A 25,604-nucleotide genomic window follows, 5' to 3' on the forward strand; every position below is an offset into this window, starting at 1 on the left:
CATGGAATCTCAAGAGACCCTGAATAGCCAAAACAATCCTGAAAAAGAATAACAAAGCTGGAGGACCCATATTTCATGATTTTAAAACTGACAAAGCTACAGTAATCAAAACAGTGTGGTACTGGCATAAACTCAGACACACAGACCAATGGAATAGAATAGACAACCCAGAAATAAACCATTACATAAATATGATCAAATGATTTTTGACAAGGGTTCCTAGACCATTCAATGGGGAAAGAATATTCTTTTCAACAAATGGTGCTGAGCAAACTGGATATCTACATGCAAAAGAATGAAGTTGGGCCCTTACCTTACAATATATACAACAATTAACTCAAAATGGATCAAAGGCTTAAATTACGAACTAAAACTATAAAGCTCTTAGAGGAAAATATAGGCCAAAATTTCATGACATTGGATTTGGTAATGATTTCTTGGATATGACACCAAAGGCACGGGCAACAAAAGAAAAAATAGACAAATAAGACTTCACGAAAAATTTTAAACTTTATGCATTAAAAGACAGTATCATTAGAGTAAAAAGGCAAACCACAGAATGGGATAAAATATTTGCCAATCATATATCTGATAAAGGATTAATATTCGGAATATATAGAGAACTTAGAAAACTCAATAACAAAAAAACCCCAGGTAACCCAATTCAAAAACGGGCAAAGGACTTGAATAGATATTTCTCCAGAGAAGATATACAAATGGCCAATAAGCACATGAAAAGATGCTTAACATCGTTAATCACTAGGAAAATGCAAATCAAAACTACAGTGATATACCACCTCATACCCATTAGGGTGGCTACTATCAAAAAAACAGAAAATAAGTGTTGGTGAGAATTTGGAGAAATCAGAATTCTTGTGCACTGTTGGTAGGAATGTAAAATGGAACAGCTGATGTGGAAAACAGTATGGTGGTTCCTCAAAAAAAAAAAAACAACATAGAATTACCACATGATCGAACAATTTCACTTCTGGGTATATATCTATAAGTATTAGAATCAGGGTCTCAAAGATATATTTGTACACCCACGTTCACAACAGCATTATTCACAAAAGCTAAAACATGGAAGTGTCCAAGTGTCTATCAACAGATGAGTGGATAAGCAAAATATGGTATTTATATACAATGGAATATTATTCAGCCTTAAAAAGGCATTACTCAATTTATATTATGCACTTTGAGTAGTCAAAAATCAGAGACAGATAGTAGAATGGTGGTTTCCAGGGGCTGAGGAGGAGGGGGCAACGGGGAGTTATTGTTTAATGAATACAGAGTTTCAGTTTTACAAGATGAGGAGAGTTCTAGAGATGGATGGGATGACGGTTGCACAACATTATGAATATATTTAGTACCACCGAACTTAAAAATGCTGAAGATGGTAAATTTTATGTTTTATGTATTTTACCACAATAAAAAAAAAATCAGAAAAAATTCCCAACAAGATGGTAGGTAGAGACCATCTTATTTGGAAAAATCAGTCAGGAAGGGAGAAGACAGCAGTAGCGGAACCAAGCAGAACCCTGCAGGCTCCCCACAACCCCACCAAGTACAAAAGCCCCTCTATGTCCTCTGCCTCTTGTTGGTAGAAAAGCTGAAGTCTCCCAGGCCTCCCAGAGTCACAAAAAAGCAGGTTTGAATAGTTAATGATTAGGACAATAGAGTCACAGACTCAGTGTCTGATGCAAATTCCTGAGTCGTTTTACAGATACCGTAACTGCCACTAGAAGGCATGACATAAGCTGATCCATCTTGAGCAGTACTGAATCTATGGCTAGCACAATTCCAAGAACTGGCAAGAGAATGGGATTAACATTATTGCTCATAATAATCTATATCTTTGTGGGCATCAAAATAATTGTAGCTTGCTCTGCCCATATATGTAAGCAGGCAACTAAAATTGTCAGCAAAGAGATGCTACAGACCCATGTTGACATCTTTCACTCTGAGACTACAGCACCCTATGTCAGCACAAAGAAGTTACAGAAGATGGACCTTCACCCCAATCCCATAAAAATGGAATGATGTTTGACAGCGAGGAATTAAAAGCATCTCTTTTGCCCCTTTCCTGTTTGCCCATTTCTGTTCCCTTCTAACTGTAAAGGAACGTAATTATAGGAATGAGATCACTAAGCAATTGAAACTAACTCCTGACTTACACTTTCCCGAATGCACACCATGCCTTGCCTAACCTGTTGATATTTCTCATAGATAAAAAGAAGAAAGAAAAATTAAGTACTTAAAGAATGTTTAGCCCTCTACCCCAAAGTCCCCCTAAGCAATCTTGCAGGCAGATCACTCTGGCAAGATAACATTTGAAAAGTCAGCTGGACTGCACACAGTGGAGAACGATGACCCAACCTCCTATCTCGATGATTCACTGAGATACTTCCCCCCCATTTTCCCTTAAAAAACCATCGTGGCAGAGCAAAATCTTCAGAGTTGGTCTCAGGACACCAGTCCACCTTCTCCCCAGACTGCTGGCTTTTCTGATTAAAGCACCTCTCCTTTCTATTGACACTTGCCTCTCGAATTACTGGCTTTTGAGCAGCGAGCAGCTAATCCTGAGTTCGGTAACAGTAGGAGGGATAATAGTGGGAGACTGTGGGAAGTAAGGATAGAAACTGAGTATAATTAGGGTTTTATAGTGTCATGGGTTTTAAAAAAAGTGGTCGGAGCAAGACATAACAGAGAAGATATATAAGCAGAAAGATTTATGTTATTGATAGGTTTAGTGACAAAAGGATCAATGTCTTTAAGAATGTAATGTAGTTTAGCCACAGAAAAAGACTGAAAATAACATACAATCATAAAATGTAAAGATGGGTAAGGATTCCAGCAGTCATACAGTCTCATCTTATTTTTAGGTGAGAAAATCTAGCCCCAGAGAAGATAATTTTTAAAAATTATATTTATCAGTTGCAGATTCCTAGACTCACAGTCCAACTTTCTATAGGTCTAAACCCTTACATAATTCTAAGGTAACACAGATGGGAATTCACAGCCCAAGAATTTGTTATTTTATATGTATCACTAGGAAGTATTTTCCTTAGACTTAATGGAATTTAAAACTTTGTTTAAACACTTTGAACCTTGCTTCTCAAGATCGGTGACTTAAAGGCTCCTCAGCTTTGCCACTCAGGAGGCTCCTTTCTTAGTGAAACCTGAGGAATTTACCTATAGGGACTTCACCTCACTTCTAAATCAACTCAGGTTTGTTATTCAAAGGAAGAAGATTCCAGGACTTCTGCTCTGACAGCTTAGATGATACAGGAAAGATGGAGGCTCTGAGAGGAAGAACTGAGGCTGTAGAGGCTGGGCGAAGGAAGGAATATGAACAGGAGTATGATCTTTGCAAAGTTTTTGCTGGCAGCACGGCTCTTAAGTTTCCTCTGTCTCATCAAGATGCGGAGGCTGGCAACAGCTAGACTAAAAGCCAATAAAGAGTAGAGCTGTCCAAGAGAAACAGGGGGCTGTCTCGATGATTCACTGAGATATTTACCCCCCATCTTTCCCTGGGTTCTCAAGGTGGGTCCAGGATCTGGCCTTCTGCTTTTGTATTTTTGTTGTTATTTTGTTTTGTTTTCTTAACCTCAGTGGTATCTGTCCAGGGGCTCAGTTGCATCCAATCACTCGGCAGTGATCAGGCCCTGGGGAGCTGATTCACGCTAACCAAGCTCATAGGAGATGGACTGATTAAAAAAAAGGAAGTTCACTGACTCATTTACAAAGAGACAGCCAGGCAGATGGGACTAGTTACGTCACTTGATCAACTCATTCCATCTTCACTGGAAAAGTGTGCTTGGGAAGCCAAGTTGAGAACAGAGTTGCTTGATGAATGTAGTGTCAGAACAAGGAGAATTGATGTTCCCAAGCTACACTCTCTCAAAGTACTGTCCTGCATTGTAGGAATACGCTGTCAAGGGGGTTGGAATACTCATGTTAGCTGAACAGGACACTCACCCTCTTGGATGAAGATAATAAAGCGCTTAGTATAATATTTGAGACACAGAGAATGCTCAGTTAATACAAGCCATCATTATTATGGGGCTATATATACTCTGGCAACTTAGCATAATGGGCTAACAGCACGGGCTTTGGAGTTAGATCCTTGCTCCGTCACTCAGTACCCGTATGCCAACAGGAAGGTTACTTAAGCTCTCAAGTCTCAGTTCTCCTATCTGTAAAATGAGTATAATAATAGTAACTTTACAGGGTGACCCTTAAGACTACTTAATATGTTGTGTGAAAATCACTTAACTGCTCACTGTAAGCACTGAATGCCTACAAACTCTTACATAGCATTTCTTATATCTCAGATACCACTTTACAGACATTAATTCATTTAGTCCTATGACTAAAGGTGGATATAGCTGAGGGACCTGTCACTACTCGATTATATTCACCAACATCTGCTCCCCTTCCTTGAGGAAGTATATACTTTCCCAACTCCACTGAAGTCAGATATGACCATTTGACTTACTTTGGCCAGTCAAATTTAAATAGAAGGGACATGTGACACTACTTGGCAGAAAAGTTTAAAACCAATTTGTGCTTCCCTACCTCTAGGATTATAGACGGATTAGTTGAGGTAGAGTCCCCATTAGCCTGAGCTCCTAACTGACCCTTGCTGACCCTGGTAGGCAAACAGTGTGAGCAAGAAATAAGCTATTGTTTTAAGCCACTGAGATTTTCATTTTTGTTACCACAGCACAAGCTGGCATATTCTAATTGATTCAGAAGCGTAGAGACAAAAGGAAATTTTCCCAAGACCACACAGCTAGAAAGTATCTGGCTCCAGAGTCTGTACTCTTGACCACTTTATGTTTCTTAATAATTGATAGTAACATCAACATGAAGAATAGTTTATTATGAATGCATTGTTGTCAGTGGAGGTCTGTTTCTAGACTTCATAAGTAGCTGTTCTTTTCTGAAAGAGTTGGCTCAGGTAGAAACCTAGCCTTTCTCCAGCCTCTACTATAACAACAGCCAGCAGCTGACAGAACACCATTGGAGAATTTCTCAGTGGATGACATGGAGGACCCTGGACATGTTCCTTCTTTATATAACCTCAGAGCAGCCCCCAGGGGCATAGTCACTATGGCCACCAGTAGAGCCTGGTTGGATCCCCCCAACACACACAGTATCTCAGAGAATGATTTAAAATATCTACGGTCCTTCTGCTGAGGGTGACCCCATTTTTTCTGTCACTCAGTCTTTCAGAGATGGATGCCTCTTCTCATACTTCTTTTCCCATTAGCCCATAATCTTGTTTCCCTTCTTTTCCTGCCTCTCAACAATGAGCAAAGACTTCAGATGTGTTTGCAGGCTCTATCAGAAAGCATATTACTAACATCCATGTAACTTCCCTTATGTAGCAAGATTCCCCAGAGATGTGAGGGCCTGAAATTTAGGGACTGAGCAAGAGAATCTGTCTGAATTAGAAACACAAGTACCCAAGGAGCTTTAGACTCTGCTCTTCCCGAGGAAAATGAAAATGTTGTCAAGATAAAAACAGAAGGAGCAAAGCTTAAGCAGTGATGGAAAGCCAAAAAATTAGATGGAAAAAGATTAGTCATATCTACTGAACATAAATCTATAAAAAAGACCCAGTTTTTTGTGGCATACAATGAAATGCATTAAATTATAAGCTGGAAATCTATCTAGGGAAAGTATAGATACACATCAATTAATAGAAGTGTCCATTGATGAAGAAATCGTCTATTCATAATTTATTTAACACGTCATTCAACTAGTAATCAATGAAATTCATGAACAAATAAGAAGTCAGCCACTTCTTAACCCTTTTATTTATTTGTAAGCTCTAGTGATCACCTACTTCATAGCTTTTCCATTATAATAAAATGTTTATTAATTATATTTCTTCAATTTTTCTTTATACATATCTCTACCGGACACTTCTCCAGCTTGGAGAATTGATTTTTTCATCAAACTTTTGAAAATGTTAAGATAATGGAATTTAGTTCCTTAAACTAGCCGACAGGCCAAGTTAGAAATATATATATTGGGAAACTCACTAAAATGTTACTCTCAGGTTCTTACTAGTTTCGGTTTTATAAGTGTGACCACCTTTTTGTACTTAAAGAATTAAATCATTCTGGATAGAGTCCAAAATTTTAAGTGAATTCCACTTCATGATACATTACGTTTTATCCGTGATATAGTATAAATTCATATCTCTTTTCCAAGAGACCTTCAGAATTCTCGTTAGCAAAATACTTCCAAGGTTGATAATAATTTACTACAATAAACTGGCTGTGCAGGTGAAGTTGTAGTATCTCTTTCTGGAAGACGTAAAGAACAGGAAAAATTTTCATTGTAAGGTTTTAATATTATGCTAGTAACCAAACAAAACTCTTTTATGAAGGACAGCATGGAGAAAAGACAGATGGAAGGAACAGTTAATTCGTGAGGGTGGGATGAGATAGAGCTATCTTTGTCCAATGATTATCCGGAAAAGACATTGCAGACTGAGTCATTGAGACCTGCATCATCATATCATCCCAAATGAACACAGAAGCTATTTAAAGGCTTCAATTTTATGCTCAGAAGTGAAAGAGAAAGAAAGGAAGAGGAGGAAAATGACTGTAATAGTTGGCTATTGGCATGTGACAAAAGTGTGGGGAGATGCAAAAGATCTGCTAAGCAATTCCCTACTCTGGACCCATGCATAGTGCTAATGCTGGATTATAAATCCTCATTTCTAGCTTGGAAAATTTGGACGCTGTAAGTATAATTCATGTTTGTTATATTGCAGAGCTATTCATCTTTGTCTCTGAAAATTTTTCTCCAGCTTCTCTGTCATATATTAATATCAGATCAATGTAATTTTGAATTGCAGAAAACACAAACTAAAGAATTTATTTTTTAGTCTCAGCTCAATTTCCTTTAAAGTCAATGTCCCTTTCTACCACTCCATGCTGCCCACCCACCATTTTCCTGAGGACACATTTCTCATTTTTTGTAGATCCTCCCTTACTTGTTGGAAATTGCATTGGAATTAAATATTTTAGCTACTTGAACGCACATGTTCAACAAATATTGGTCAATCATCATTCTCTTCCCCTAGATATCGAGGAGTACTTGTAAAAATTGTGCGTAAGGAAACCTTTTCAGTAAGCAATGCAGAATTTTTAGGTGAGCCTTGACATATCCTACTATTTCAGTGATTATGTCTTACCAATGTGGTTGTTACTAATTCATCCAGTTGTAAGCAATGGAAATTGCCTCTAGTAAACTTAAGAAAAAGGGCATTTTTAGGAGATTGAAAATCAATAGGAAGACTGGAGAACAAAGAAGGAACTAAGAACTGCAGATCCAAGATACAAGAAATAAAGGAAGAGCCTTAGAGAGGAGGTTCTTCTCAGAGAGGCACCACTAGAGTACACAACCTCCAAAAAAGCCTGGTCTCTTTGTGCCTCAGCTAAAAATTCAAATTCCAAGGAGGTCATTTGTTTAGCACTTGGGGAAAGAGCACATAATTAACAGGTCCACTAAACGCAATGGGGGAGAGAAGGGAAATAGAAGTTTGGAGAAGTTCACTATTCTTGTTTAAGTTCCTAGTGCTCAAGCTGAAATACTAGTAGCTGGTATATGAGCTAAAATAATAGAAGATTGATTCTGTTTCAAAAGATCTGTCTGAGAATGATTTGTACAGCATTTGCTAGGCCCCATCTAGCAATCAGTTCCTGTCACTAAACCAAACACACAAACAAACCTCAGAAAACAGTGAATGGGCTTCAGTCAGAAGTTAACAAAGAAACTAACAATTATACGTCAATTTAAAAAAATTAATTAGTCAATTTTTAAATTTAAATTAAGAAGAACCAAAAGACTTTTATCCCAATGGTCATCCTCACCCTGGCAAAAGTAATAGCATATATATACAATAATAGTATAGGTATAGATATAATGTCAAGTTTTGTGCACTGTGACTTAGATATTTTTATATGTATTATCTCATTTCATTCTTATAAAACCTGGGGTGTAGGTATTATTATCACCCTCAGAGAGACTACATAACTTGGCCAAAGCGTCACAGCTATCAGGCAGTCTGCACCCAGAGCCTGTGCCCTCACCCCTGTACTAGGCTGCCTGGAGTCAGTCACGTGGATTGAGTCTTTCAGGAGGCAGGAGGACAGGGTAGTGGTTAGAACGATGGGCATGATATAGCATCTCAGTTCTGCCATCTACTAGCTGAAGGTAAGAAACTAAAAGCTTCCCGAGCCTCAATTTCCTCATCTGTGAGATGGAGAGGGTCAGCATGAGTTGCTGCAATGTCACACAGTTGTTGTGAAGAGGAAAGGAGGAAACATACATGAACTACTTAGTCATGGGTGTTTGTCACATGTGAAGTGTTGAATAATGGCTGCTATTAGTAATGCTGCTATTAGTCACATGTCTGTCTCCCCTAGTAGACTAGTTCTGGAGGCCCAGGTATTACTTTTTTGATATTTGTGTCTGTAGCTCCTTTCTCAGTGATCAGCACATTAATGAGCCCACATAAAAACACGCTGAACAGAAAGCGTCTGTATCAGGGCTCACACTGCCATGTTGTACTCAGGTATTATAAAACAAGCTCCTCTTTATATTAACACTATAGTTCCTGCCTCTTAAGCAAATGACACCTATTTCCCCCGCCCCCCCACCTCCTGCCCCCAGAATGTTAACTCACGAGGTCAGGGTCTGTGTCGCTTTTGTTCTTCATGGGTTCCCAGTGCATAGCAGAGAGCCCAGTACATAGTAGGAGCTTAACAAATATTTGTGGACTGAATTTTTAATAAACATTTGTGATATGTATTACAGTTCACCTAGCACTTTCACATAAACATGTGCTCTCTGTAGAGCAGGCTCTGGAGCCAACTGCCTGGGTTCAAACTCCAGCTCCACCATTTACTAGCTGAGTGACCTTGGGTAATATACATAAGTTTTCAGTGCCTTGGTTTTCTCACTTTTAAAATGAGAATAATAACAGTATTGAGTTAATGAAAGTATTAAAATGTTAATTCATATAAACCTTGTAAAACAGTGCCTGGCGCAGCAGTGTTCTTTAAATGTCAGCGATTATTAATTTTGTTTGTAGCTGTTTTTCTCCGTCACACTAAGAATAAGCTATTCCAACTGCCTAAACCATTTGTCCATTCATGTAACAAAATATGAAAAGTGGCATCTTTACTTTGAAGTCCTAAAATTAGTTTTCAGTGGAGCAAATCATAATCTCAAAAAACTGACTTCCAAAATTTTTGCAAAAATAAATGTATTTATAGAGACTCTTCCTAAAATCAAATAATCCTAAATGGCTCCAGATATTCTGTAGTTGAAAGCTTTTCCGAGTCACTTGTGTTGGATCCTTCTCCAGCAACATTTTGTGTTATTCTTTCCACAAACCAGAACAGCCATATTGACTTGACTAGAAGCATGAGTAAACCACACACACACAAACACCAGGTAATAGAATCAGGTCGTGCTGTCTTCTGCCTCCACCACAAAACTCATTATCCTATTATGGCAAACCGTGTGTTAATCCCCGTATGCATCTCCCGTCACTTAGAGCACAAATTAATTAGGTCAAGTGTTAATTAAAAATTCAAGTCACCATATTTAACCACTGATGCTTCTCTACACATTGGAGAGATGAGGAGAAAAATAAAGACAAAGGGGCACCTGAGTACTTCATTTACCTTCAGTACTGTAATGTTCCAAGCAAAGCTCTCAGTTGCTTTGTTGAGTTTTCTTCCTTTCAAGCCTTCTTTTGCCCCCAGATTATGAAGGTCCTCATGGAACTCCATCCCTTTAAAAAGAGAACATAAGAGAATTCTTCGTATAAATTTCAGAAAAACAGGCATTTTATTGTGAAAATATTATCAGTAAAAATATAATTTCCCATTTCTGTCCTTCTCATAATCTCTAAATCCCAAAATTGAATTCTCCTTCTCATTCTGTTCATCACCACCAAATGGCTATCCTTAAAGGGAAACTAAAAATAATCAATGCATTAGATTAAATTAGATTTTAAATAGCAAGGGGCCATAGACAAAGACATGAGAAGTTAAGAAGCAAATTCTTCCAACAGGTGGCATCCATCTTGTTTGTTCCCTGCCTGGTTTTTATATAAAATGGTGTAATGTGTGAATGGCTACCATATGTGAAGGATGCACATATCTTACTTTGCCTTATGAACCATCCATATGCCTTGACAGTAGGCCTGGAGCCCACATAGATAACAATGGTAATTAGTAAACGTTGAGTAAAAATAAAAAGCTTTTTTAAAATAGCATTCCTGGAAACACCCAAATGTGTCAGATTTGGGAATGGCCTTAAAGTTATTTTTAGCTAAACCATTCCCCCAAGCTTGAATACTATAAAAAAACCTCACCATCATCTTTCTCTCCTAAGTCTTTGTCTTAGCACCTCAGAGATGGGAATCACACTTTCTTCTGGAAAGCTCATTCCATCTTTGGAAAGCTGTGACTGATATCAAACCAGTCTCCCTGAAACTTCTACTCCTTGGTGCTAGCTAGCCTCAGAACAAGGTCTAATCTCTGTTCCACAGTACAGCCCTTTAAATATTTGAAGAAAGATGTTGGATAAAGTCTACTAGAGTTTTCCCTTCTCCAGATTAAACATTCTAACATGTTTCAGCTTATTATAATTTCTCTTTAAGGATGACATCCAGGAATATCGTTCTCAAAATGGGATTGAAGTTGCCCACATGACATAGGGTTTTACCACCACCTTCCTAGTTCTAGTGACTAGGCTTGTATTAATGAAGCCTAAAACCACATTAACTTTTCTGGTGCTAACATCACAAGCCCAGTACATAGTAAGAGCATGGCTGCAGAGCCCAGATCTACACTCTGGCTCTACCACTGACTAGCTACGTGAGCATGAGCGAATCCCTGAAACTCTCTGCCATTAAGTCTCCTCAGTGGTGCAATGGTGATAACAAGAGTATTGACCTCATGGAACTGTGTGAAGATTAAATGAGTCAACACATACAAAACTCTCAAAGTAGTGCACGGTACATAGGAGCATAATATAAGTATTTCGTATTGTTATTATTTTCGTGCTTCCTGTCAACGGAAACATTTAAGCCTCCAGATCAGTAGCGAAGAGCACCATTTTCAAAGTTTGGTCTGGGTTCAAAGGTCACCTCTACCACGTGTTGATATGGGATTTGGGGTAATTCGCTCAATCTCTCAGAATCTCAGATGCCTCATCTCTAGACTGGATATAATGATGACTACACTGCAGAGTTGTTATGAGGACTAAATAACATAGCATATGTGCTTAGTGTATCAGATACATATATATCAAGCAACTGTCAGTGTCATCTTCCTTATTGCAATCACTAATGTGTGTGTGTGTGTGGATCAGGGAGAACATGGATCCAAGAGAGATAAAAGTACTGGGGTGTGGATGAAGTGAAAGTAAATAAACACAGCAATGTGCCATCAGAGACATGTGACCCATCCCACCCTTAAAGAAGGAACAAATCTAAAATGAGGACAAGTAAATGAGGCAAAAGCCTAGAAGGTTAACAAGATTATGGTTCAAACTGTAAAAATATAGTGTTTCTTAAGGGGCAATGTGAAACCACAGTTTCCATATCAGTAATAAAAAGGCTTTTATCGGTTCCCAAATCACAAAAGTAAATTCAGAAACCCTCACCTCTCTAGACATCTTCAGATACCCCCTCTATATACACAAAGACCACCTACCTACTATCACGTAGATCTCTTCTGTACTAAACAAAGGCTTCAGTGTAACTCAAAGTATAGTTAAACTTTAAAAGTCTGCCAAAAATCATCATTATGGTTTCTAAACGAAATGGGGGCAAGGGGGGAAGGTTACCTGCTTTCTGACACTGCACAATCTTTTCCTGGACTGTGTCTGCCATTTCTATGAGAAACCGGCTCTCTTGGATCATCTGTCACAAAATAAGCATTAAAAAGGTGGTTGTCAGAAATCCTTAAACTGGCACATTGGAAAGACAACATAAAGACCCACATGAAACTGCCAGTAATGGGGCACCCTGGCCATAACCACAAGAGATGGGAGAGGGAAGGATGATCTCTGCTCCAAGCCCCATCCACTCTAACACCAGCTAGAGTCACCTACCTTATGGTTGCTCCACTTATGTAATATGCCTGGCACACCATGGGTGCCAAATCAATAACTGTTGAATAAATGCATACACACTCTTTTTAAGTCCCAGATCACATTCATGAACACCTCTTATTTTATCCCGTCGCCCCAAAGTTACTGCAACATCAAGGCAAGTGGTACTGGAACAACAGCAATGAGATATCAGAACAGGGAATCACCTAGTGATGAGGTAAAGAACTACAGGACACATCGGTGAAGTCGGCAAATTGGATTTAAGTGGTGCAAAGATGGTGGAGTCCTGGTCCTTCGTTGAGAAGGGCTCCAGCTCCATTGGCAAGAATGAACTGTGGGTCATATTCACCAGCAATTCCACAGAGCTTGTAGGCAACAATGCTGAAATGGTGTCCCTGCCCTCCACATTTGGGTAGAAAGAAAAAAGACCAAGAAGTAATTAATATACTGAGTGAAGTAGGGAAAATAGGACAGCTGTTGGAGAGATGAAGAAAAGAGAAATCTGTATGTGAAGAAGGGGGAAGATGAGAGTAGGTAAAGAAGTTGTGATCAGAAAGACAACGGATTGGGGTCCTTCTGAAGAAATGACTAAAGAAAGGCACCAATAGGCAAACACTTCCTGAATTTCCAGCCACTCTTCTACTCCTAGTAAATGTTGTACCTTTTAGTCTGACTATTCCATGTTTTATCTGTCTGGCTCAATAATCTGAAGAGAGTTCAAGGCAGAATCCAAAGTGGACATAAAAAGTCTCGAGTAAGACATTCTTCAAAATTAAATGCTGTTGTACAAGATTGTAGTTTTATACAATCACTTTCAAATATAAAGTGGTTTATGCCTACAAATCTTCAAATGGAAAAGAATATTTGAATCATGAATATTTAGTGCCTAACAACTCTATAGAAGTAAAATCAAATCATTCATTCATTTAACAAATATCTACTCAGCAGGCACTATGTGTAAGCACTGTAGTAACTACAAGGGGTATGATACATGGATGAGCAAAAACAGACACATTTCCATCTCCATGGAGTTCATAGTCTAGTAGGGAAGTCTACTCAAATGATTAAATGACACATGATAATTAATTCAACCAAACTTCCATTACTGATATTTTCTGCCTAAAATGATAGTTTGAAGTGACTTATTTGGAGGGCTAAAGTGACTATTAAAACCATAAAACTAGACACCCAAGAAGGTCTAAGCTGCGTCAAACTTTTTAACTGCATTAACTCTTCCAACTCCCAAGAGGAAGTGGAATGCTTCTGAATAACAATTTCTCAAATGGTTATGTGCCTGGGTTACTGCAGCTTCCAAGTGAAGGAAACTTACAGGCAAAGAAAGATTTAATATGAAGGGAATCTGATTTAGTCTCTTCTAAGTTTAGAAAGATGCTAAGTTTAGCATCTACCCATGCAGCATCAATTGAGTTTTTATAATACTTTCAAAGTTATCAGATGTTCCAAATTAGTCAGATAGCATACAAAATGTTTTCATAAAATTCAAGCAAGTTCCCATGACTTTACCATAAGCAAAATAGCCAATATACTGCACAATTTTAGAATAATTTTATTTTTAAGGCTAAGAGAATCTTAGCTGTCAGGACCACACCCTTAATTTTGTGAAAAAGGAAACTAAGACTTATAAGAGTTAAAATCCTTGTCCAAAAAATGGAACTAATTAGTGATCAAACTGGAATTAAAATCCCGGTTTCCTGGAATCCATTTATTTTCATGAAAAAACAGCACCCTCTGATTTTGTCTAGCCTGGCCATGCCTTCACACATTCAGTCTTTTGAGCCTGAAATGTAGCTTTCCAGAGTCACCTGACCCAGCCCATCAGTAATAACATGAGGCCATGACCGTAATCAATCTATTTCAGCCAGGTTCAAATATGTCCTTTTCAAGAAAAACTCCAAAAAGGGATAGCATTGGTAATTTCCTTTGATAATATCTTGACTGACATTCATTTCTCTTGGTTTTGCACTCAGTGGAGAACATATGATACCATTATCTGATTTAAAAAAAAGAAACTCTATTGATTTGTGGCCAGCTTTTTTTTTTTTGCAGTATTTTACTAAATATCTCCTCAGTGTTGAGTACAAAATGTACTTCCTACATCCAAAAATGTACTTCCTACATCCAAAAATGCCACAGCCTTTTTGTGAGAACCTGAGAAGGAAGTGTCCTCTTCGCCAAAGCTAACTCTTCTACCTTGACTTCCAATCTCACCTTTCCCTCTTCCCTTCAGGAACCCATTCCTAATGACCCCTTCTTTATTCATCTACAGTTTCTACCTCTCCCTTGCTTTTTCCCTTTTCCATACAACATCTCCTACCTTAAAGTAAGCAAACAAAAACAATAACAAAATACTCTATTGGCCTTCAAGTGGTTGTCCTCATCAATCTTTCCTTAAAACACTAGCCCATGCTCACTGCTTTGACTCTCGCGGGACTCCACTGAGACCCCCCAAAGTTTGGTCTCATCACAGACTACCCCCTGGCCAATCCTCAGTTCTCATTCTTGCCAGCTCAGCAGTTGACCCCACTTTATATCCCCAGATTCATCTATCCATTTTCATATCTATCCATCGATATCACCTTTTCCTTATCTTATTTTGTGATACTTATTTTTTCTAGTATTAATTAACCCACACATGTACACAACAGAACCCTGCTCAAACCCAACATTGTCTTTTTTGAAATCTAATCTTTCTTTTTGTCTCTAGTCTTTTTTCCTAGGTTCTCCATTTTTCTATAACCTTACATGTTCTTTTTTTTAATGTTTATTTACTTGTTTATTTTCTTATTAGTCATCCATTTTACACACATCAGTGAATACATGTCAATCCCAGTCTCCCAGTTCATCCCACGACCACACCCACCGCACGCCACTTTCCCCCCTTGGTGTCCATACGCTTCTTCTCTATATCTGTGTCTCAATTTCTGCTCTGCAAACTGGTTCATCTGTACCATTTTCTAGGTTCCACATATATGCGCTCATATACGATATTTGTTTTTCTCCTTCTGACTTACTGCACTCTGTATGACAGTCTCTAGATGCATCCACGTCTCTACAAATGACCCAATTTCGTTCCTTTTTATGTCTGAGTAATATTCCATTGTATATATGTACCACTTCTTCTTTATTCATTCATCTGTCGATGGGCATTTACGTTGCTTCCATGACCTGGCTATTGAAAATAGTGCTGTAATGAACATTGGGGTGCATGTGTTTTTTGAATTATGGTTTTCTCTGGGTATATGCCCAGTAGTGGGATTGCTGGGTCATACGGTAATTTTACTGTTAGTTCTTTAAGGAACCTCCATACTGTTCTCCATAGTGCCTGTATCAATTTACATTCCCACCAAGAGCACAAGAGGGTTCCCTTTTCTCCACACCCTCTCCAGCATTTGTTGCTTGTAGATTTTCTGATGATGCCCATTCTAACTGGTGTGAGGTGATACCTCATTGTAGTTTTCATTTGCATTTCTCTAATAATTAGTGATGTTGAGCGGCTTTTCATGTGCTTCTTGGCCATCTCTACGTCTTCTTTGGAGAAATGTCTATTTAGGTCTTCTGCCCATTTTTGGATTGGGTTGTTTTTTTTTTTTAAATATTGAGCTGCATGAGCTGTTTATATATTTTGGAGATTAATCCTTTGTCTGATGATTAATTTGCAAACGTTTTCTCCCATTCTGAGGGTTGTCTTTTCGTTTTGTTTTTGGTTTCCTTTGCTGTGCAAAAGTTTTTAAGTTTCATTAGGTCTAATTTGTTTATATTTGTTTTTATTTCCTTTAGGAGGTGGATCAAAAAAGATCTTGCTGTGATTTATGTTAAAGAGTGTTCTTCCTATGCTTTCCTCTAAGAGCTTTATAGTGCCCGGTCTTACATTTAGGTCTCCAATCCATTTTGAGTTTATTTTTGTGTATGGTGTTAGGGAGTGTTCTAATTTCATTCTTTTACATGTAGCTGTCCAGTTATCCTAGCACCACTTATTCAAGAGACTGTCTTTTCTCCATTGTATATCCTTGTCTCCTTTGTCGTAGATTAGTTGACCATAGGTGCGTGGGTTTATCTCTGGGCTTTCTATCCTGTTCCATGGATCTATATTTCTGTTTTTGTGCCAGTACCATATTGTCTTGATTACTGTAGCTTTGTAGTATAGTCTGAAGTCAGGGAGTCTGATTCCTCCAGCTCCGTTTTTTTCCCTCAAGACCACTTTGGCTATTCAGGGTCTTCTGTGTCTCCATAGAAATTTTAAGATTTTTTTTTTTCTGGTTCTGTAAAAAATGCCATTGGTAATTTGATAGGGATTGCATTGAACCTGTAGATTGCTTTGGGTAGTAGAGTCATTTTCACAATATTGATTCTTCCAATCCAAGAACATGGTATACCTCTCCATCTGTTGGTATCATCTTTAATTTCTTTCATCAGTGTCTTATAGTTTTCTGCATACAGCTCTTTTGTCTCCCTAGGTAGGTTTATTCCTAGGTATTTTATTCTTTTTGTTGCAGTGGTAAATGGGAGGTTTTCCTTAATTTCTCTTTCAGATTTTTCATTATTAGTGTATAGGAATGCAAGAGATTTCTGTGCGTTAATTTTGTATCCTGCTACCCTACCAAATTCATTTATTAGCTCTAGGAGTTTTTTGCTGGCACCTTTAGGATTCTCTATGTTTAGTATCATGTCATCTGCAAACAGTGACAGTTTTATTTCTTCTTTTCCAATCTGTATTCCTTTTATTTCTTTTTCTTCTCTGACTGCCGTGGCTAGGACTCCCAAAACTATGTTGAATAATAGTGGTGAGGGTGGACATCCTTGTCTTGTTCCTGATCTTAGAGGAAATGATTTCAGTTTTTCACCACTGAGAATGATGTTTGCTGTAGGTTTGTCATATATGGCCTTTATTATGTTGAAGTAGGTTCCCTCTATGCCCACTTTCTAGAGAGTTTTTATCATAAATATGTGTTGAATTTTGTCAAAAGCTTTTTCTGCATCTATTGAGATGATCATATGTTTTTTCTTCTTCAATTTGTTTATATGGTGTATCACACTGATTGATTTGCATATATTGAAGAATCCTTGAATCACTAGGATAAATCCCACTTGATCATGGTGTATGATCCTTTCAATGTATTGCTGGATTCTGTTTGCCGGTATTTTGCTGAGGATTTTTGCATATATATTCATCAGTGATATTGGTCTGTAATTTTCTTTTTTTATATAGTATCTTTGTCTGGTTTTGGTATCAGGGTGATGGTGGCCTCATAGAATGAGTTTGGAAGTTTTCCTTCTTCTGCAAATTTTTGGAAGAGTTTGAGAAGGATGGGTGTTAGCTCTTCTCTAAATGTTTGATAGAATTCACCTGTGAAGCCGTCTGGTGCTGGACTTTTGTTTGTTGGAAGATTTTTAATCACGGTTTCAATTTCATTACTTGTGACTGGTCTGTTCATACTTTCTGTTTCTTCCTGGTCCAGTCTTGGAAGGTTATACCTTTCTAAGAATTTGTCCATTTCTTCCAGGTTGTCTATTTTATTGGCATAGAGCTGCTTGTAGTAGTCTCTTATGATGCTATGTATTTCTGTGGTGTCTGTTGTAACTTCCCCTTTTTCATTTCTAATTTTATTGATTTGAGTCCTCTCCCTCCTTTTCTTGATGAGTCTGGCTAATGGCTTATCAATTTTGTTTATCTTCTCAAAGAACCAGCTTTTAGTATTATTTATCTTTGTTATCCTTTTCTTTATTTCTATTTCATTTATTTCTGCTCTAATCTTTATGATTTCTTTCCTTTTGCTAACTTTGGGTTTTCTTTGTTCTTCTTTCTCTAGTTCCCTTAGGTGTAATGTTAGATTGTTTATTTGAGATGTTTCTTGTTTCTTGAGGTAGGATTGTATTGCTATCAACGTCCCTCTTAGAAGTGCTTGTGCTGCATCCCATAGGTTTTGGATTGTCGTGTTTTTATTGTCATTTGTCTGTAAGTATTTTTTGACTTCCTCTTTGACTTCTTCAGTGATCTCTTGGTTATCTAGTAACGTATTGTTTAGCTTCCATGTGTTTGTGTTTTTTACATTTAATTGATTTCTAATCTCATAGCGTTATGGTCAGAAAAGATGCTGGACATGACTTCAATTTCTTAAATTTACTGAGGCTTGATTTGTGACCCAAGGTGTGATCTATCCTGGAGAATGTTCCATGCACACTTGAGAAGAAAGTGTAATCTGCTGTTTTTGGATGGAATGTCCTATAAATATCAATTAAATCTATGTGGTCTACTGTGTCATTTAAAGCTTGTGTTTCCTTATTAATATTCTGTTTGGATGATCTGTCCATTGGTGTAAGTGAGGTGTTAAAGTCCCCCACTATTATTGTGTCAATTTCCTCTTTTAGAGCTGTTAGCAGTTGCCTTATGTACTGAGGTGCTCCTATGTTGGGTGCATATATATTTATAATTGTTATATCTTCTTCTTGGATTGATCCCTTGATCATTACATAGTGTCCTTCCTTGTCTCTTGTAACATGCTTTAAAGTCTATTTTATCTGATATGAGTATTGCCACTCCAGCTTTCTTTTGATTTCCATTTGCATGGAATATCTTTTTCCATCCCCTCACTTTCAGTCTGAATGTGTCCCTAGGTCTGAAGTGGGTCTCTTGTAGACAGCATATATATATAGGTCTTGTTTTTGTACCCATTCAGGAAGCCTGTGTCTTTTGGTTGGAGCATTTAATCCATTCACATTTAAGGTAATTTTTGATATATATGTTCCTATTACAATTTTCTTAATTTTGGGGGGTTTGTTTCTGTAGGTCCTTTTCTTCTCTTGTGTTTCCCACTTAGAGAAGTTCCTTTAGCATTTGTTGTAGAGATGGTTTGGTGGTGCTGAATTCTCTTAGCTTTTGCTTGTCTGTAAAGCTTTTGATTTCTCCATTGAATCTGAATGAGATCCTTACCAGGTAGAGTAATCTTGGTTGTAGGTTCTTCCCTTTCATCACTTTAAGTATATCATGCCACTCCCTTCTGGCTTGTAGAGTTTCTGCTGAGAAATCAACTGTTAACCTTATGGAAGTTCCCTTGTATGTTATTTGTCATTTTTCCCTTGCTGCTTTCAATAATTTTTCTTTGTCTTTAAGTTTTGCCAATTTGATTACTATGTGTCTCGGAGTGTTTCTCCTTGGGTTTATCCTGTATGGGACTCTCTGTGCTTCCTGGACTTGGGTGGCTATTCCCTTTCCCATGCTAGGGAAGTTTTCGACTATCATCTCTTCAAATATTTTCTCGGGTCCTCTCTCTCTTTCTTCTCCTTCTGGGACCCTTATAATGCGAATGTTGTTGCGTTTAATATTGTCCCAGAGGTTCTTAGGCTGTCTTCATTTCTTTTCATTCTTTTTTCTTTATTCTGTTCTGCAGCAGTGAATTCCACCATTCTGTCTTCCAGGTCACTTATCCGTTCTTCTGCCTCAGTTATTCTGCTATTGATTCCTTCTAGTGTAGTTTTTCATTTCAGTTATTGTATTGTTCATCTCTGTTTGTTTGTTCTTTAATTCTTCTAGATCTTTGTTAAACATTTCTTGCATCTTCTCGATCTTTGCCTCCATTTTTTTTTCGAGGTCCTGGATCATCTTCACTATCATTATTCTGAATTCTTTTTCTGGAAGATTTCCTATCTCCATTTCATTTAGTTGTTTTCCTTGGGTTTTATTTTGTTCCTTCATCTGGTACATAGCCCTCTGCCTTTTCATCTTGTCTATCTTTCTGTGAATGTGGTTTTTGTTCTTCAGGCTGCAGGACTGTAGTTCTTCTTGCTTCTGCTGTCTGCCCTTTGGTGGATGAGGCTATCCTCCTTACATGTTCTTAATTCCCTTTCAAATTGAGTACTGAAAACTAAACATACAGCTTTTAGTAGGATTATACCTATGGAAAATATAATACTCAAGTATCAGAAAATAAATTTTAAAACTTTATTACTTATTTGAGGCAAAATAAATTCACTACCAAAACATAGAACAAACACTATGATTCAAGTTATCTTCAAAATCTTTCAAGTAAATATTTGTTAACCCCATAGTGTAAGAAGTTTGTTTTTCTCATTGTCTAATAGATCACTTCATAAAGAGATAGTCAAGTGTGATTTAACCTTCAACATAGAAGAGTATCCCCGAGGATAACTTTAAAACCTTTAGTAACAAAAGTCATAACTTTAAAACACCTCATAATTAATATTCTCAGAACTTAAAATCATTGCTCATGTAAACTTTTGTCATAAGAGCATTTGATCCTCTTCTCTATGGTAACAGCTTCCATTGTATTTAGAAGAATAATTTTATTCTAATTTCTGCAGTCAACTTTCAATTCTTAGTAGTTATAGAGAAAACAAATAAGATGGATGGCTGAAATGTACCAACAATTCCAAACCACATTTAAAGCAACAACTTCAACCTTTCCCCCCAGCTAAGTAATTTATCTAAGTTGTTAGGAAGGGAAAATGGTTGATTTGAGTTTCATCTCTTTCCTAGATCTCTACAGATCCTGACGGAAATGACATACAAAGTGCTAAAGCCAAGGAGAGAAGGTGAGAAGCATGTCTTCAGATAATCCCCCAGCTGGGTAGTCAGTAGACAGCCAGCCAAGGCTGGATTGACTCAGTGGATAGAATCTGGCAGCAGCCTGATTTACATATCTGATGTCTCAGCCTGAGTTCCCAGTTGCCTTTGCTGTTATAGCAATACAAAGAGCTTTTTTTTGGTTCTGTCACATGAATATCTCCTAATGCATCTTATTTCCTAGCCACGGCTTTGAATCTAAAAGAATAGAGGACTTACCCAGATAAAGGTTGGCATTACTTTAAGCATTAGATGTGTCCTGAACTGGGGAGTGTAAAGTTGTCAGTTGAGATCAAAATCATTTATTTAAAACAAAAACTTTACTGAAGGGGACAGTAATGCTTTTACTCAAAGATAGATTAAATTGTCTAACCTGTGTGAAAAAAAACTGTCTTCCCAACTCAATAGGGAGTTTGACTAATTGCCTAGGATCATTGCAGAGTCAATGTAACTATTTAATGGTACTGAAAAGATGAGATTTCATCAAATCATGACTCAGAAACCTTCCATAGATGCCAATTTTATCCTGAATTACATCTAAGTTCTTAGAACCACAGAACTTTATATCTAGAAGTAACCTTAACAACCATCTGTCATGGACAACCCCATTTTACAAATGAAAAAACTCAGGCCCAATTGACTTACCTTAAGCCACATGGCCAGTTAGTGGAGAAGTTTAGACTAGAACTCAGGCATTCTTGAGGTGCAGACATTATAAACTGCTCTGTGCTGCTAATATTATATTAGAGTGCAGAATTCCTATTGCAAGTGCAGGTTGGTGATAACATTTTATAAATTAGAGTTGACCAAGTAGAGCCACGTGAAACATTTTTGCCATGACTGCTTCCCCCTCCAAGTCTAACTTGCAACACACATGAACCAGTATAGATATTCTTCCTACGAAACCTAGTAAGCAATGTACTTACTTGTGTCCACTGTTTTTTCAGGAAGGAGTTATCAAATTTGGAAAGGCAATCATTTAAGAATATGTGAGTCAAGAAAAAGTCAATCTGCTCTAGACCTATTAAGAAGACTGAAATAATTAATCTGTCTCTATCTTCCTTCTAATCAAAATGCTGTGTTTTAGTTTTTAGTTCTATAGTGGCTCATCTTCTCAAATTGTTTAAAATAAGATTTGAATTTTATTAAACTTGGTACATTTTAATATCTGATTGTTGTTACAAATACATTTGCTAAGTAGAATGAAGATAATTTCCTTTAATTTTTAATTTACGTAAACATTTTAAATCAGATGGTTAAAAAGCACTCTTGATAGATGGGCATCTTTTGGTTTTAAGCAAAGCCAATCCTATAAGACTGCTAATTTTTGGTGAAACAGGAACACATATAAGGTTAGAACATTTGCAAGCTTACTGGAAATCCGCTGCCTTTGGTGTATGTGATGAAGTAAGTATTCTCTGTCCTGGAACCAGCTCTGAATCACTTTTCCTAGCCTGATTTATAATAGAGCAGGACAGGGGAACTCACACAGAGCAGGCCAAAGGACCTCTGTCTCCACATCAGTAATAGGATCTACTACATGAGAAGCTTTCTGCATAAAAAGATCATTTTATCTTTTCTTTTCTCCAGTTGTTCTGTTTCCAAAATACAGTTGTCAGCTATATCTTGAGTAATCATTAGAAATGTTTGTTTTTATCCCACTATGATTAAAATTTAGTTCATTCATAAAATTACCAGGTGACTAAACTTCATGAACTTCCTCCAGAATTTTCAGGCCGATTTGACGATCTCACACTGCCTTAAACTAAAACTGTTTCAAGAACTTGAATATTCAGGAATGCAAAGCAAACTTTGAGGATGCGTGCACAATATTCCACCAAGGAGCCCCCCTGAGATACTTACTTATTGATGCATCTGTGATATCCTGTGTCCTTGGGACCCTGGTACCAAGTGGAAATGCTGCCAACTCTCAAGATGCTGACATTTCCCCCAATATATAGAAAATGTATCACAAGACATTGTCACACCCAAGAGTAAAAGAAATTTCAATGCACTAAATGCACAACATCTTGTTTTTAAATAACCAGCTCTGGTTGAGCACATGCCACTGGGCTCTTCTTTTTTTTCCGGGTTCCATGACTACACAACCCAACGTACTTTTTAAAATGCAAACTAATATAAAGTTTCACACAAACTTCATAAGGAGAGAGACTGATGGAGAGAGAGTGCCTTTGACTTAATTTCAATCTAAACTTATTTCAATAAGTAAAACTACATTGGGGGACTGTTGATAATTTTTTCCCATCCTGAGAGAAGAGACTGTATTTAATCCAACCATTATGTTTGGCTTAATTGTGATACCGGCCAGTGTATTGATTCCATTGCAAGAGTGATAAAAGATACTGATTGGCTCTTTTTGCTAGATTCCTAGTCATGCTAACATAATCAACTGTTCTCCAAATCACACAACAGAGGAAAAGATTAGATAACCCTTGACTCATGTTATCTAGGTTGCTTTGATTTTATGTTCAGAAAATCTGTCGCTCATATCATAGCAAAGTTTTAACTTTTATGTTAATGTTAAATAATTCAGCACAGCAGACACCTTCAGAGAATGCTTTGGGTTTATCTTTTACAGTTGCAATCCCCTGTAACTATTCCACCTCTGATTGCTATGTTTAAAACACTAACTACCCAAAAGTATTCACATTAATTTAAAACACTTAACAGGACCAAAATATGTTAGGCAATACTTCTTGACTCTGCATGAAAAATTAGACAGGTGAGAACAACAGAAAAGTAAAAATTCAGGTATCTAAAGAAAAAATGTACAAAGTTTAGACAATATTTTTCTTTCAAAACTATTTGCAAATAAAATTCTGCTGAGTACTGGGTGAGACAGGGTGAAAGTCGGGGAGGGGGTATAGTATATTACAAGTCACTGTGAAAAGTCCACCATAAGGACTCAAGGTCCTTAGGCTCCAGCTCAGGACATAAAACATCATCTGGTTCACTGTCTGAACACTGTGTGACTCTGTCCTTCCCCTTTTTAAGTGTAAATCTCGCCTTCCTATCAGCATTTCCCATTCCTCAAGGACAAAAATTTTTCTTCATACCATTTCTTTCCTCCAGCAACTTGCAGAGTAGTGACATGTGTGCAAAATGTGTTTGTTGAATTGACTAATCAAAAGCCTAAAGACATATACAAAATGATACATCAAAAGAGAAAGTGTTGTGTTACAAGCAGCAAATACGCATGCTCCAATCTCATTTTACTTACATTTCTCTTGGTTGAAAGAGCTGTCATGCTTTGCACTATGGCTATTTGTGCTGATACCTCTCTCTGTTTATTCATCTCTGTATCGCACACAATCTACTAAAATTCTTTATAGTTGGTATGAGTTGAATGCCGTGAATAAAGTCAATAAATGAATTTTTTCTTAAAGTCAGTTTTGCAAGAGGTTAGGACAGAGGGCTGGACTTAGGTTGATGGAGAGGGAATTAAGGCTAGGAAGTCATTTGAGGTGGTATAGAACAGAAATACAAAGTATGGAGAATGAAAAGTACGTGGCAAATAAATCAGCTTGACTGAAGGAGAAGGTTCAAATAGAAGGAAATGGGAGATGAGGGTGGCAAAACAGGCAGCATGGTGGGTGAAGGCTTTGCAAGGCTAGTTAAAAATCAAAAATAGAATCTGAGGATGATTATTCCCATTGTTGAATTAAAAAAAGGTAGAGACTAGATGGAGGACTAGTCAGCCTATTGAAAAATTCAGGTGGGAGGAGAAGAGAGCCTGTTGAGAACCTTGGCTGTGTCAATGTAAGGAAATGGATACACATGAGAAATACGGTGATGAAAGAAGCAGTAGCTCTCATTGATGTTGAATTGTAAATAAAAAGACCTTATAGGATAGCCAAGACATGTATACACACACACACACACACACACACACACACACACACACACACACACACAATGGAATATTACCCAGCCATAGAAAAGAATGAAATAATGCCATTTGCAGCAACATGGATGGACATAGAGATTATCATACTAAACAAAGTAAGTCAGAAAGAGAAAGACAAATACCATATGATATCACTTACATGTGGAATCTAAAACATGACACAAATGAACCTATCTACAAAACAAAACCAGACTCACAGATATAGAGAACAGACTTGTGGTTGCTAAGGGGGAGAGGAGCTAGGGGTGGGAAGGATTGGGAGTTAGGGATTAGCAAAGGCAAACTATTTATATATTGGATGGATAAATAACAAGGTCCTACTATACAGCATGGGAAACTATATTCAATATCCTGTGACAAACCATAATGGAAAAGAATATATATGTGTGTGTACGTATGTATGTATGTATGTATAACTGAGTCACTTTGCTGTACAGCAGAAATTAACACAACATTGCAAATCAACTAGACTTCAATAATTTTTTTTTTTTAAAGACCTCAGGACTTCCCTGGTGGTCCAGTGGTTAAGACTCTGCCTTCCAATGCAGGAGGCATGGGTTTGATCCCTGATCGGGAAACTAAGATCCCACATGCCGTGGGGTGCGGCCAAAAACTTTAAAAAAGACCTCATTGGAGTTAATATATATATAGAGAAAGAACATTTGAAAATCACTTGGAGGAATTGAGGACCATTGGCTTGGTGTTATCTTTTGCAGGGGTCAGAAAAGGAAAAACGAATACCTAGGGAACTAAAATATGAACCCAGTTTTTGACCTATTCAATTTCTATTGTTTGTTCTTGAGACACCTAGGTGATGTCCTATAATCAAATGTAGAAATGTGACTAAAGTAAAATTTTAGGGCTGAGGCTAGAGATGGGTTTTGAAAATAATGTACAGTGTCCATGTATTAAAAGCACCAC

The 25,604-nt window shown here is 37.5% G+C and overlaps 1 protein-coding gene across 2 annotated transcripts in view; it reads right to left on the bottom strand.

The window, feature by feature from the left end:
* The window catches only part of PLCL1 (phospholipase C like 1 (inactive)), a 359,381-nt gene that overhangs the window by 35,232 nt on the left and 298,545 nt on the right, over positions 1-25,604 (bottom strand). For both annotated transcript variants that reach the window (XM_029224961.1, XM_029224962.1), the window contains exons 4-5: positions 11,890-11,965; positions 9,717-9,826 (exon numbers count right to left, since the gene is read on the bottom strand). In XM_029224961.1, the coding sequence (XP_029080794.1) occupies positions 9,717-9,826; positions 11,890-11,965 (186 nt within the window). The remainder of the gene's footprint in view (positions 1-9,716; positions 9,827-11,889; positions 11,966-25,604) is intronic.

Source organism: Monodon monoceros, unplaced genomic scaffold, assembly GCF_005190385.1.
Source record: "Monodon monoceros isolate NGI ecotype Baffin Bay Population unplaced genomic scaffold, NGI_Narwhal_1 Super_Scaffold_16, whole genome shotgun sequence".
In the NCBI taxonomy this organism is placed as follows: domain Eukaryota; kingdom Metazoa; phylum Chordata; class Mammalia; order Artiodactyla; family Monodontidae; genus Monodon; species Monodon monoceros.